Here is a 15,761-nt window from a genome sequence, read left to right as displayed (position 1 = left end):
CCTTTAGAAGATAGATCCTTCCAAGTATTTTCTACAAGTGAAGTTTCCCTGTTAACAAGTTTACATTTTAAAAACCACACTTATACTTTAAAACAGAACTGTGCTTTTATTAAGCTTAAACCTAGTCACATGAATTCCTCCTCCTTCTATGTAATTTCCAAAGCAATGAAACCATTCTAAATCTGTGATCCCTACCCCCTTCAATAAGTTAGTACTGTACCCTACCTCTCTTCAGTTCTATTCTAAATTCAAGATACAGGAAAATACCTAAAAAACACTAACCTGTACTAGGAAAAAATTGCAAGCTTTTAAGTCATGAGTACAGAGCTATTTATATTTCAAAATACTCTTCTGTATTCCCCTTTTCATCAATGAAGCATTGGTCCCACCTAAAATAAGAGTTCAGTGAATAAAAGGCAGACCTGAACAGAACCTCCTCTCCTGGTATATCCTGAAGCCTGGAAGCACATCCTCCTTCAGCTATCTCTCTTGTTGGCATACCTTCTCCAGGCTGTTAACATTTTAAACAAATAAAATCAATGAGTCACTACATTCTAAGAAAACATATTTTTACTTTCAGAAATTCATATTTTCTTAAAAAGCAATCTTGACAAGAATTAGAGAATCTGAGTTTTCTGCTATGACCTTGATGAAATGTAACTCACTCTCAATCATCACCTCTTTTCCTTTGTAGATGCATATGTACCTTCTCATGTCCACACATATGCCATATGACAAGGGTTCTTCACTTTATTTTGTGCCATGAACCCCTTTTGTTATTGAAACTTACAAATTCCTCAGAAAAATGCTTTATAAAATGTACAAAACAAAATACAGAGGCTAACAAAGGAAACCAAAACATTCAACAAAAACAAGCTGACAGGAAGGTTGTGATCATGTGCCATTTAGCAACAGGGTTTGGCAGCAGGTATAAATAACTATAGCAATTTCAAAATAGTGGTAAGCAAAAATTTGATCTCTAGATATGGCCACCCTCCTACCTTTCTTTTTTCCCTCCTTTCCCCCCTTCCCCAGATGACAAGTAATCCAATATGTCAAACATGTGCAATTCTGCTAAACAAGTAGGTCTCCTACCTTTCCAATTTTCTTACACTTGATAAAGACTCATACTACAATCCATAAATCCTAGTCTCTCCTTGCTGTATCTCAAACACAATACTCCATTTTCCTCATTTAGCAACTTTTCCACCATCTCTGACTAATGATTTTTTTTGACTTCTTTCAAGTTTCCCTATTTTCTTCAGGAAGCCTTACCTGAGTCTTGACTAGCCTTCCTTCTGATATTACCACTAATTTACCATGAATATAACTTGTATGGACATAGCTATTTACATTTTTGTCTTCCATTAAAATGTGAACTCATTCATTAATGCAATGTTGGAGTCGTGAACTGATTCAACCATTCTGGAAAGCAATTTGGAACTATGCCTTATGTCTAAAGAACTATCAAAGTGTGCATAACCTTTGATCCAGCAATAGTTCTACCAGGCTTGCATCCTAAAAATATCTTAAAGGAGGGAAAGGGACCCACATGTGCAAAAGTATTTGTGGCAGCCCTTTTTGTACTGGCAAGAAATTGGAAACTGAGTGTATGCCCATTAGAGAATGGCTGAATAAATTATTGTATATGAATGTTATAAAATATAGTTCTGTAAGAAATAATCAACAGGATGATTTCAGAGATACCTGGAGAGACATATATCAATTGATGCTGAGTGAAATGAGCAGAACCAGAAGATCATTTTATACAGCAACAGCAAAATTATATGATGATCAAGGCTCTCTTCAACAATGAGATGATTCAGATCAGTTCCAATAGTCTTGAGAGCAGACAGTGGAAAACGAATGTGGATAACAACATAGTATTTTTACTCTTTCTGTTGTTGTTTGTTTGCATTTTGTTTTCTCATTCCCCACCCCCCCTTTTGACCTCATTTTTCTTGTGCAGCATGATATTTGTAGAAATATGTATAGAATACATGCTTGGCATATAATGGATCACTTGCCAACTGGGGGAGGGGTAGTGGGAAAGGAAGGGGGAAAAAAATCAGAACACAGGGTTTTGTAGTACGGGTGAATGTTGAAAATTATCCAAATATATATTTTGAAAGAAAAAAAGCTTTAATGGTTAAAAAAAAAAAAAAACAAAAACTGAGTTCCTTGAGAGCAGGAACTGTTTCTGTTTTTCTTTTTTATTGTGTGCCTGCATATTTGTTATGGTCAGGACCACAGTAAATATATTTAAGAATTGCTGTTTGGTAAATGCTTCTTGATGTTTAACCTACATTAGATTGCTTGCTGTCTTGGGGCAGGGCAAAGGGGAAAAAGAAGAAAGGGAGAAAAATTTGGAATACAAGGTTTTGCAAAGGTGAATGCTGAAAACTATCTTTACATGTATTTGGAAAAATATAATACCAATAAAAAAAGATATTTACTGAAATATGCAACAACCATAATGTATTATGAAAATATTTATGATTTTTATTGGTGATAAAGTCACAAGTTCTACTAATGCTGCTGCAGTTTGTCGCCCACATTCCTAAAGGAAATGGCATTTTAAAGTTAGACATTAATAACAAGCTATTTTTATGCAATAATAGTTTTCCCCATTCAAGATCACAGACACCTTGAAATTTCTCCATGAATCCCTATATAACCTAGGGAGCTTAACAAAACTCTACTTTAGTGGGAAGCATGAAAAAATAAAAGTGTTTCTTAACAATTTGCATTTCCATCATAAAAAACTAAATATCCTCACAAATCTAGATTTAGCCCAATGACACCATGATATGCTATACTTTTTTTTTATTTTAATTTTTATTAATTTTTATAACATTTTCTTTGACATATGCATAGGTAATTTTTTTTTTACAACATTATCCCTTGTACTCCCTTCTGTTCCGAGTTTTTCCCCTCCTTCCCTCCACCCCCTCCCCTAGATGGCAGGCATTCCCATACATATTAAATATCTTATAGTATATCCTAGGATATGCTATACTTTTTCAGAAAACTTAAATCTTCTCAGATAGTGAATCAAATTCGAAGAGGGACATAGGCCAAAATGACATCCCAAAATTCATTTTTTCAACTCAACTTTTGAAACAATTTGCTGTTATTAGTAGCTAAGAAATTTACCTGGTCACAGGGCCTTTCTTGCTGGGTTGTTTGAATTTCCTTTAGCATCTTCTCCATCTCCTCAATTTGCTTCCGCATTTCTGCTCTTTTCTGTGCTCCAGTCAACAACTCAGCTGGAGAAAAGAAAGTCTAGTAAGACATTATACCCTTTAACAACCCCATTTTCTTCATCCTTAAACTATCTTTTAAACTTACTATTTTGATTCTAAAAGTATCAATCAACATGCATTCATGAAGTACTTCCTATGTTCTGGACATTATGGTAGGCATTTGAGTTGGGGTACAAAGACAAAAATGAAAACAATTCTTGCCCTCAAGGAGTATATCTTCTTATGGGGAAAAACGGTACATCCACATTTCACACATGTACAAAGTAAAGGTAACCTGTGGGGAAAGACATTAGCAGCTGGAAATTCTAGGAAAGGCTTCACACAGAAGGCAGTATTTGAAATGAATCTTGAAGACTAGAGTCAAAGAAATGGAGGTGGGAGATGGTGTATTATGTGTGATGAACATCAGAAAGTCCAGTTTGTCTAAAAGATCAAACACATGAGAAGGAGCATGTATTTTTTTTTTTTTTTTGTCTTTGTCTGATGCCAAATTTATTTATTTATTTATTTATTTAATTCATTTTTCAAAATTATCCCCTCCCTCCCTCCACTCCCTCCCCCCGATGGCAGGTAATCCCATACATTTTACATGTGTTACAATATAACCTAGATACAATATATGTGTGTAAATACCATTTTCTTGTTGCACATTAATTATTAGCTTCCAAAGGTATAAGTAACCTGGGTAGATAGACAGTAGTGCTAACAATTTACATTCACTTCCCAGTGTTCCTTCTCTGGGTATAGTTATTTCTGTCCATCATTGATGAACTGGAAGTGAGTTGGATCTTCTTTATGTTGAAGATTTCCACTTCCATCAGAATACATCCTCATACAGTATTGTTGTTGAAGTGTATAGTGATCTTCTGGTTCTGCTCATTTCACTCAGCAACAGTTGATTTAAGTCTCTCCAAGCCTCTCTGTATTCCTCCTGTTGGTCATTTCTTTCAGAGCAATAATATTCCATAACCTTCATATACCACAATTTACCCAACCATTCTCCAATTGATGGACATCCATTCAACTTCCAGTTTCTAGCTACAACAAAAAGAGCTGCCACAAACATTTTGGCACATACAGGTCCCTTTCCCTTCTTTAGTAATTCTTTGGGATATAAGCCCAGTAGCAGTACTGCTGGGTCAAAGGGTATGCACAGTTTGACAACTTTTTGGGCATAGTTCCAAACTGCTCTCCAGAATGGCTGGATTCTTTCACAACTCCACCAACAATGTATCAGTGTCCCAGTTTTCCCACATCCCCTCCAACATTCATCATTATTTGTTCCTGTCATCTTAGCCAATCTGACAGGTGTATAGTGGTATCTCAGAGTTGTCTTAATTTGCATTTCTCTGATCAGTAGTGATTTGGAACACTCTTTCATATGAGTGGAAATAGTTTCAATTTCATCATCTGAGAATTGTCTGTTCATATCCCTTGACCATTTATCAATTGGAGAATGGTTTGGTTTCCTATAAATCAGGGTCAGTTCTCTATATATTTTGGAAATGAGACCTTTGTCAGAACCTTTCCTTTTAAAAATATTTTCCCAATTTGTTACTTCCCTTCTAATCTTGTTTGCATTAGTATTGTTTGTACAGAAACTTTTTAGTTTGATGTAATCAAAATCTTCTATTTTGTGATCAATAATGATCTCTAATTCTCCTCTGGTCATAAATTCCTTCCTCCTCCACAGGTTTGAGAGGTAGACTATTCTCTGTTCCTCTAATCTATTTATGATCTCATTCTTTATGCCTAAATCATGGACCCATTTTGATCTTATCTTGGTATATGGTGTTAAGTGTGGGTCCATATCTAATTTCTGCCATACTAATTTCCAGTTTTCCCAACAGTTTCTTTCAAATAATGAATTTTTGTCCCTAATGTTGGCATCTTTGGGTTTGTCAAAGATTAGATTGCTATAGATGTACCCCTTTTTGTCCTTTGTATCTAATCTGTTCCACTGATCTACCGTTCTATTTTTTAGCCAGTACCAAATGGTTTTGGTGACTGCTGCTATATTAATATAGCTTTAGATCAGGTACACTTAGACCACCTTCCTCTGACTTTTTTTTCATTAGTTCCCTTGCAATTCTCGACCTTTTATTCTTCCATATGAATTTTGTTATTTTTTCTAGGTCATTAAAATAGTTTCTTGGGAGTCTGATTGGTATAGCACTAAATAAATAGATTAGTTTGGGGAGTATTGTCATCTTTATTATATTCGCTCGGCCTATCCAAGAGCACTGAATGTCTTTCCAATTATTTAAATCTGACTTTATTTTTGTGGCAAGTGTTTTGTAATTTTTCTCATATAATTCCTGACTCTTCTTTGGTAGATGGATTCCCAAATACTTTATAATCTCAACATTTGTTTGGAATGGAATTTCTCTTTGTATCTCTTGCTGTTGCATTTTGTTGGTGATATATAAGAATGCTGAGGATTTATGTGGATTTATTTTGTATCCTGCCACTTTGATAAAATTCTGAATTATTTCTAATAGCTTTTTAGCAGAGTCTTTGGGGTTCTCTAAGTATACCATCATGTCATCTGCAAAGAGTGATAGTTTGATTTCCTCATTTCCTACTCTAATTCCTTGAATCTCTTTCTCGGCTCTTATTGCTGAGGCTAGCGTTTCTAGTACTATATTGAATAGTAATGGTGATAGTGGGCAACCTTGTTTCACTCCTGATCTTACTGGGAAAGGTTGCAGTTTATTTCTATTGCATATTATGCTTACTGAAGGTCTTAAATATATGCTCCTGATTATTCTAAGGAATAATCCATTTATTCCTATACTCTCAAGAGTTTTTAGTAGGAATGGATGTTGGATTTTGTCAAATGCTTTTTCTGCATCTATTGAGATGATCATATGGTTTTTATTAATTTGATTATTAATATGGTCAATTATACTAATAGTTTTCCTAATATTAAACCAGCCCTGCATTCCTGGTATAAATCCTACTTGATCATAGTGTATTATCCTGGGGATGATTTTCTGAAGTCTTTTTGCTAATATCTTATTTAAGATTTTAGCACCAATATTCATTAAGGAAATTGGTCTATAATTTTCTTTCTCAGTTTTTGATCTACCTGGTTTAGGTATCAGTACCATGTCTGTGTCATAAAAGAAGTTTGGTAGGACTCCTTCATTCCCTATTTTTTCAAATAGTTTATATAGCATTGGGGCTAATTGTTCTTTAAATGTTTGGTAGAATTCACATGTAAATCCATCTGGTCCAGGGGATTTTTTTCCTGGGGAGTTGATTAATAGCTTGTTCTATTTCTTTTTCTGAAAGGGGACTATTTAAGCAGTTTATTTCCTCCTCTGTTAATCTAGGAAGCCTATATTTTTGGAGGAAGTCATCCATTTCACTTAAATTATCAAATTTATTGGCATAAAGTTGGGCAAAGTAACTCATTATTTCTCTAATTTCCTCTTCATTGGTGGAAAGATCCCCCTTTTCATTTGTAAGACTAACAATTTGATTTTCCTCTTTCTTTTTTCTGATTAGATTTACCAAAGGTTTATCTATTTTATTGGCTTTTTCATAAAACCAACTCTTGGTTTTATTTATTAATTCAATAGTTTTTTTACTTTCAATATTATTGATTTCTCCTTTTAATATTTGTATTTCAAGTTTAATTTTTGGTTGGGGGTTTTTAATTTGGTCTTTTTCTAGCCTTTTAAGTTGCAGGCCCAATTCATTAATCTTCTCTTTCTCTATTTTCTTCAAATAAGCCTCTAAAGATATAAAATTTCCCCTTATTAATGCTTTAGCTGCATCCCACAGATTTTGGTATGATGTCTCATCATTGTCATTATCTTGGGTGAAATTATTGTTTCTATAATTTGCTCTTTCACCTAGTCATTCTTTAAGATGAGATTATTCAGTTTCCAATTACTTTTTGGTTTATTTATCCCTAACTTTTTACTGAATGTAGCTTTTATTGCATTGTGGTCTGAGAAGAAGGCATTTATTATTTCTGCCTTCCTACATTTAATTTTGAGATCTTTATGTCCTAATATATGGTCAATTTTTGTATAGGATCCATGAACTGCTGAGAAGAAAGTATATTCCTTTCTACTGCCATTCAGTTTTCTCCAAAGGTCTATCATACCTAGTTTTTCTAATGTTCTATTTACTTTTTAAATTTCTTTCTTGTTTGTTTTGTGGTTTGATTTGTCTAAATCTGAGAGTGCAAGGTTGAGATCTCCCACTATTATAGTTTTACTGTCTATTTCTTCTTGCAACTCTCTTAACTTTTCCTTTAGAAAGTTAGATGCTATACCACTTGGTGCATATATGTTTAGTATCGATATGGCTTCATTATTTATGCTACCTTTCAGCAGGATATAGTTTCCTTCCTTATCTCTTTTAATTAGATCAACTTCTGCTTTTGCTTGATCTGAGATAAGGATAGCTACCCCTGCTTTTTTGGCTTTACCTGAAGCATAATAGATTCTGCTCCAACCTTTTACCTTTACTCTATATGTATCTCCCTGCTTTAAGTGTGTTTCCTGTAAACAACATATTGTAGGGTTCTGATTTTTGATCCAGTCTGCTATCCTTCTCCGTTTGATGGGAGCGTTCATCCCATTCACATTTACAGTTAAAATTACTAATTCTGTATTTCCTGCCATCATATTATCCCCAGATTATGCTTTTTCCCTTGACCCCCCTGAACCCGAGAAGGAGCATGTATTAATGAATGCTGACTTTTCTGTTATTATATAAGAGTTAGGGCTGGCTTTCTCCTGTGGCCTTAACTTCAAAGCCTCTGTCATTTCATACATTCTTCATGTATCTAGTCTAGCATCACCAAGTACTTATTGGATATTTTAAATTTCACACTTCCTATAGACATTTTAAAATTGACATGCCCAGAACAGAAACTCATTGTTTTTACCTTCATGTTTTCCAAACATTTCTATTATTGTTAAGGGCATCATCTCCCTTTCCCTCACCAAAATTTACAATCTCTGTGTCATCCTAGATTTCCGCTTCCTTACATGTATCCAATCAGTTGCCAAATCTTGTCATGTCTTACACACACACACACACACACACACACACACACACACACACACACACACACACAAAGACACACTCTCTCTCATCTCTACTTATATCACTATCATACTAATTTAGGTCTTTTATAATTCTTTGCAGTAGTGTTATTTTTTTTAATTGAATTTTTTCCTGCCTCCCTTCCTCTTAGCTCTCCCAAAGAATCATCCCATATTAAAATTGTTGAGATGGGGAGGGGAAAGCTGTAAAATTGGTATGTTAAAAAAGAATCTGACAATAATTACAATATTCCATATTCATGAAATCCCATTTATCCAAAGAGATGGTAGTGATGATGATATAACTTGGGGCCATCTATCTTTTCTTGTGTCTTCTTTATGGCTATTTCAATAACCTTCTAATAAGATACTCAGGAGTTGTGTGTGTGTGTGTGTGTGTGTGTGTTTGCTGAGGCAATTAGGGCTAAGTGACTTGCTCAGGATCACACAGCTAGGAAGTATTAAGTGTCTAAGGTCAGATTTGAACTCAGGTTCTCCTGATTTAGGCCTGGTGCTCTATTCACTGCACTACCTAGCTGCTCCAATACTGTTTCAAAGTTGCCTATTCCAATCCTTCCACTTAACTGCTAAAGTGATTTTCTTGATATCTGATGTCACTGTTCTCTATTCTGTGAACCCCAATAGTTCAATTTTTATTTGGATTTTAAAACTCTTTAAATCTTCCCCTTCCCATCTTCATAGTCTTTTCACATAGAACTCCCTGCTATGTACTTAAAGTTATACTCAATACCTTATTATACCTCACAATGTTCCATTTATTTTGTGCTTAATGCATTGGTAACACCTGTAATACTCTCAACTTCTACCTTTAAGACTCAACTCAAACACTACTTCCTCTGACAGGCTTTTTCCAATCCTCTTCAACTTCTAGGATCTCCTTCATAAGGCTACCTTCCATCTCCTTTGTACTTATGTATAGATTTAGGCATGTGTTGTATCCTCATTTGAGGCCAGGAATTTTTGCTTCTTTATGTAACCTTTGCTTAGCACAGTGCCAGACACAAAGTAAATGCTTAATATTTCTTGAATGATCTATTTTCATGTTTAAAAATATAATAAACAATTACTAATAATAGAGTTGAATAGTCAACAACAAACTTAGAAAAAAATTGCCAAAAGATTGACAAAGATAGAAACTACATAAATTGGGCAATGAAGGAGTATAAAGATTATATATAAAGTATAATGTAAGATATATGTCTTTATCTTTCACTCTAAACTGGATATCACTTGGATATGCTCAATCCTCAACATAGGTCACCTTCTCCCTAGAGGAGAAGATCAAAATTCAAATTCCAGACTGCTTCTTTAACCACTTTGGACTTTTCCTTAGCATCTTCTACCCACTAAGGAAACAGTGTTTTATCATTTCAATATCATCAAATACATATTAGGTAATGACTATGTGTCAAATATTGTGCTAGGCTCTAGGAAAAATCACAATGTTTAGCTAAGGCATGCTACATAAAAATGCAAATTTTAGATAATGCTATTTGGGGATAAAACATACAGAGATAAATACCTAACAGAATAAGTTGTGATAAGCCCACCGAAGAAGGGCAATCCAAATTACTTGTGAAGTGGGGGCTAGAGGTAGTAACTGATTTGGGGTAAGGAAGAAACAGAAGAGGCACTAGCAGATTCATGGATTTACAGAAAAGTAGAAACCCAAAGGTTAGCAAAGGAAAGCATAGGAGATTATAGGCAGAAGGAATAGTTTGAGCAAAGATATTGCGACAGAAAGGTGAAGAATTTTTTAAGAAACAAGTTAGTCAGAGCAACCAACAGAGAATAGTTATAGCTTTTAGAACATTATTTTTATTTTTAAAAAGATAACTAAATCCAACATAACTAAGTTGTCATGTCCAGGAATAGAGATCAGGTGAAGAAACTAACAAAAGTTTTTCTGGTTAAAAGTAAAAGGACTGTGACAAATTTCCACCATCAAAGAATTAATTTATCAGTCAACAAAAAATTATTAGTTACATCTACTATGTGTATTACACTGTGTGCGGTGCCATTAAGGAAAGAAGAATCTGGGATCTCATTGTTCCATAATTAATTTAATCAGGTGGCATTTATGGAGTAATAAACTTATGTCAAGGATTGAAAAGTGAGGAATTGTTATTCTTATTTCTCTTTAAGACTTTTACAGCTCTCATAATGTTCTCCCCCCCCCCCCCAGGCTGGGGTTAAGTGACTTGCCCAGGGTCACACAGCTAGGAAGTGTTAAGTGTCTGAGACCAGATTTGAACTCGGGTTCTCCTGAATTCAAGGCTGGTACTTACAGCTCTCATAATGTTGGCAAAAATTCTCCATCCTTAAGAGCAATTCTGTTCTGTACAGGGTATATCTAAACTTGTATATTACAGAATGCTTTATATCTTTCAGGTTATATTTATATCCCTGACAAAACTTCACACTTTTATAGTGAGCCTATTTCCACCCCAAGTTTCTTATAAAATTCACTCTAACTCACTCATTTCCTGTTCTCTGCCTACTAGTTAGATGGCTGAGCTCTGTTTTACTTCAAGCTAGAGCCTGAAATTGTATCTTTCTTGATTGGCAATAACCTATTACTAGTAAATTTTTTAAAAATGCAAGTTATACCACAATCATAAAATAAGGAAAAGCAAAATAACGTTGACCACTCATGACTGAAGACTGATAATGAAGCATGCTTTTTATCTCTGGGCAAAGAAGATGAAGCAGGGCTGGAAAATGAGATCTTTTCAGACAAGGCTAACATCTTATTTTATTTGACTATACTTATTTGTCACAAGGGAGGGCAGCTTCTATTGAGGGTTAGTAGGAAAATACAAAGATGCAAAACAAAACCAAAAACCCCATTATCAATAAAAGACCTACACTACACACACAACACTCCAAAAAACAAAATCAGAAAGGTACACAAATAGGACAATTTCGTTACCAACTTGCTAAGTATAATATCTATCTTGTGACAATTTTTATTTTTTTAAATTAATAAGCATCAAAAAATAAATAAATAAAAATAACCCCCTCCCACATCCAAGAGGATAACAGCAAATCTGAAAAAGAAAGCCCCAAACATATAATTGATACAAACTATTAAACAAATGGCCACTTTAGTCATGTCTGTAATATAAGTACATCACCTCTGTCAGGAAGCAAGTGTGGCATTCCTTTGGACTTGTGGTTATCATTGTTTGGATTAGATTTCTAGAATTTTTCAAAATTGTCTTCTCTACAATTTTATTAACATATATAAATTGGTCTTCCATATCTGGTCACTTTGATCTGTTAAATTAGTTCATAGATGTCTTCCCAATTTCCTAAGAAATTATCCATTTCATTGTATATTATGGTACAAGAATATTACATTTGTATTAACAAAATTCTATTAATTTCCAATTTTTGGCCTATCCAAAAAGAGTCAGTATAAATATTTATATACTAATATAACTTTAAAAAGAAAGAACACAACTTTATCCAAATTTCTTTGTATATCAATGACTATCAAGCTCATAATAAAGAAGAAAAATTAAAAAGCAAAAGCCAAAAAATATACAGCTAGTTCATAAACTGGGGAATGGATAAACAAATTGTGGCACTTGAAGAGAAGGATGGGAAACATTTGATAGAGATAAGCATAAAGTTAATATGTAAAAAAGACTAGAGTGCTATAAATGAACCAAAAAAGAAACAAAGAATAGAAACCAAATGCTATATAAATATGACTGACTTTGGCCCTAAAATACAGAGGATGGGAACTATAGATGTGAAATACTACATATACCACAAAAATAAAGATATTAGTTAGTTTTATTAAATTGTTTCCTCCCCTTCTCCTTTTTAAATAAGAGATAGCTTGATGTCTATATTTGAAAATATATAAAAACAAAGAAATAGCGATAAAAATAAAATCTAAAAAATCAAAGTACAAATGGATTTTGAGGATATAATCTTAGGAATTTGAAATGCATTTTTCCAAAGCAACAATATTATCAGTGCTAGTTAGGTGCCTAGGCCATAGCACAAAAACTTCTTTAGTCCATAATGTGGCTTAACTAAAGAATTAGTATTCTAAATCCTAAGATCTGGAGGCCATATGGACTAAGAGGAAAGAAATAGAAAGGTTTCTTCTTGCTTTCCTGGCATAAGACCAACGTTAAGAAAATTTTAAAACAAGTTAACTTATTTGACACCTATCCATCTCAATTTCTTTATTCTTCCCAGTCTCACAGCATTCCTCTTATCTTCCTATTTCCTAACGACTCCACTGTAAGAATGGATAGAAAGGGTAGAAAGAGATAGACTTGTTCTATTTCCCTCAAATAGTCTACTTGCCAAACTCATCTATCTACTCCATCAAATCAGCAGCCCCATTCCCTCAATGATAGTGATATGCTAAGACAATCTAATTAAATTCACATTAATGTAATCTTCTAGACATATTTGCATTTTTAAAAGAGGATGCTAGTTACCTCAAGTTAATTTCTTAAATGATTGAATTTTAGATAGTTGTAACAAGTGGAAAAACTTTAGGCAATAGAAAATATAATAATGTAATTTTAAAAATTGTTGGAAAGGGCTGTTCAGATTTCTAGTAATAGACGGTAAATATGAAATAATGATACACACCTTCCCTTTTTTCCTTCAATTTCTTCCAGAAAACTTCAGCCCGGATTTCCTCAAAGGAGAACTCTCCAACTCCAGCATAAATCTTCTCCTTACAACACATCATCTTCTCCTTCTTTTCCTGAGCCTCTTGTTGATGACTTTGTACACGTTGCAAGGGATCTTCTTCCTCCTTTCCAGGTTTTCTAGTACTGAGGATATGATTTATGCTGGGTTCAATTTTACAAGGAGTCCTAAAAAAAGGCAAAACAGTTGCTACTGACTGCAGTTTCAAAAAAAGATCATAAAATTGTTCACAGGTTAATTTGAGAACACCATATTTACTATATATGCTACCACAAAAAATATATTCAGTATATTAATAATTGTTACCAAAAAAATAAAAACACCTAATAATCAAGATTGCAGTGAAGAAATTAAGACTTTTCCAAGTCCTCTGACAACTATCACAGAAAACTATACTAAATTTGTCACTGCAGAGAGAAGATACTAAACATGTTCTTTTCTCAAGGAATTTTCTAAGGTAGGTAATGATACATAGCACAGAGGCCCAGATGTTCTTTACTTTAGCCTAACCCAGTGCATAACAAAAAAATTAAATGATTTTTAAAAATATGACACATAAAGATTCAAAAGGTAACTTTATAAACAACTCATTTACAAAAAATATATATATATATTCAAACTAAAGGATCTACATCAGAGACTAATGACAATGTAATATTGAGGAGAATTGATTGGTTGGAAAGTCTGAAAACCAGAAAGTTTATATTAGGTTTATAGTGAGCTGAAGGATTTTGAGTGATAATGATTTTGGATGAATAAATTCCAGCCCCCAAATATATAAAAGAGACAGAAGACATTATATTAAGCTGAAAGGTTCTACATAAAATGAGAATGTCAATCTTAAAAATATGCATATAATAATTCTGTAGTCAAATTTATGAAAGAAACCCATTACTGTCTTTAAAAAAGAAATTTTAAAAAATAATAAATATGGGTAAACTACTTATAGCTATATAAGACTTAAAGTGCACATTATTCAGTAGTGAAGCAATGGTCAAAGGACATAAACACAGTTTATAAATTAAGAAATACAAATCATTGGGGGCAGCTAGATGGCGCAGTATATAGAGCACTAGCCCTGAAGTCAGGAGGACCTGAGTTCAAATGTGGCCTCAGACACTTAACACTTCCTAGTTGTGTGACCCTAGGCAAGTCACTTAACCCCAAGAAATACAAATCATTAATCCCAAATCTGTTTCCACCCATCTATGACTATATTAATTTCTCTGGTTCTCAGTTTTTAATCTATAAAATGATATTTAGATGTCCAGGGCTCACCAGATTCCCAAATGCAAACTATTTCAGTAAGGCCTCTTTTAATAATACCTATTGGAAAAACTGGAAAATCATAGGGCAGAAAGTAGGTTTAGAACATCATAAAATATATATTATATTCTACAATAGTCTCCAAAAGCATGTGACCTACATAAAACCATAAAAAATTAGAGAAGAATGAAAGGGTATATCTTGTACAAACACAATTGGGGGAAAACAACTAACGATCATCCTAAAAGACAAAATAGACGATTTTAAATATATATAATCACAAAAGTTTTTTTCATTATCAAAATCAATACATCTAAAAGGAAAAAAAGCTTTTCTGGGAAAGTTGGGGGGAGGGGAGTCTTTGTAGGAAATATCTATAATAAAGGTTAAATATCCAAAATATACAGAGAACTGGCACAAATATATAAATGAGCCATTTCCCCAAAAATTAAGAAATCAAACCAATAATAATGTTTCCAAAAAAGAAATTACAAATTTATAATCACCATATGAAAGAATGTTCCAAATCACTGAAAAGAAAGAGAAAATTAAAACTGAGGTTTTACCTGACACTAATCAGAATGACAAAAATGATGTTTAACTGTTTTTCTACTGCAGATTTCTGTATTTCTATTACTGTATTTCTAAAATCTCAAAACTTTTTTTCCCACCAGTTTTGGATTCTTTCCCTCTCCCCAATGAGAAAGCAAAAAACATAGAACCATTACAAATACGAAGTCCTGCAAAATAAATTTCCACATGAGCAATGAAAGAGACAAGGGTAAGAGGAAGAGAAACATGCATCAATCTGCACTGCATCCATCATTTCTTTCTATTAGAGGTGGATAGCATTTTGTATCATGAATTCTTTGAAATTGTAGTGAGTTATTGTACTGATCAGTTACAAAGCCTTTCACAGTTGATTATCTTTACAATGTTGCTATTAAAAGTGTATTTTCTTGGTTTTGCTCCTTCACTTTGCTTCAGTTTATAAAAGTCTTCACAAATCTTTCTAAACTATTATTTCATTATTTCAGTTTATTGGACATAGTTCCAAACTACTCTCCAGAATGTTTGGATTAGTTCACAGGTTCATCAGCAATGCATTAGGGTACACATTTTCCCATTTTCCCTTTCAAGAATGTAATTTTCCTTTTCTGTCACCTTAGTTAATCTGAGTGGCAACTCAAATTGTTTCATTTGCATTTATCTAATTATTAGAGCACTTTTTCATGACAAATAGCATATATACACATATATATACATATTATATGTATGTATATATCCTTTTAAATAATTTTTAGCTTTCCTATGTATGTAATAAATGATTTCCTCTTAATACAATTCTCCATGCTTCCCAATTGCCCTTTGTTCTGCTATACAATCCTGACAAATTTCTCCGACAGAAGATGAAAATGGTTAAATGTTGTAGGATCTACAAATAGACAGGCTC

The 15,761-nt window shown here is 33.4% G+C and overlaps 1 protein-coding gene across 1 annotated transcript in view; it reads right to left on the bottom strand.

The window, feature by feature from the left end:
• Positions 1 to 15,761, bottom strand: part of BUB1B (BUB1 mitotic checkpoint serine/threonine kinase B) — a 65,746-nt gene that overhangs the window by 33,423 nt on the left and 16,562 nt on the right. Inside the window, exons 9-12 of the mRNA XM_074289259.1 lie at positions 12,980 to 13,209; positions 3,157 to 3,269; positions 423 to 511; positions 2 to 48 (exon numbers count right to left, since the gene is read on the bottom strand). Of these exons, the coding sequence (XP_074145360.1) occupies positions 2 to 48; positions 423 to 511; positions 3,157 to 3,269; positions 12,980 to 13,209 (479 nt within the window). The remainder of the gene's footprint in view (position 1; positions 49 to 422; positions 512 to 3,156; positions 3,270 to 12,979; positions 13,210 to 15,761) is intronic.

This window comes from Sminthopsis crassicaudata, chromosome 2 (assembly GCF_048593235.1).
Source record: "Sminthopsis crassicaudata isolate SCR6 chromosome 2, ASM4859323v1, whole genome shotgun sequence".
NCBI classification, from domain to species: domain Eukaryota; kingdom Metazoa; phylum Chordata; class Mammalia; order Dasyuromorphia; family Dasyuridae; genus Sminthopsis; species Sminthopsis crassicaudata.
The sequence above is the reverse complement of the archived record's forward strand: the minus strand, read 5'-3'. Positions and strand labels throughout refer to the sequence as shown.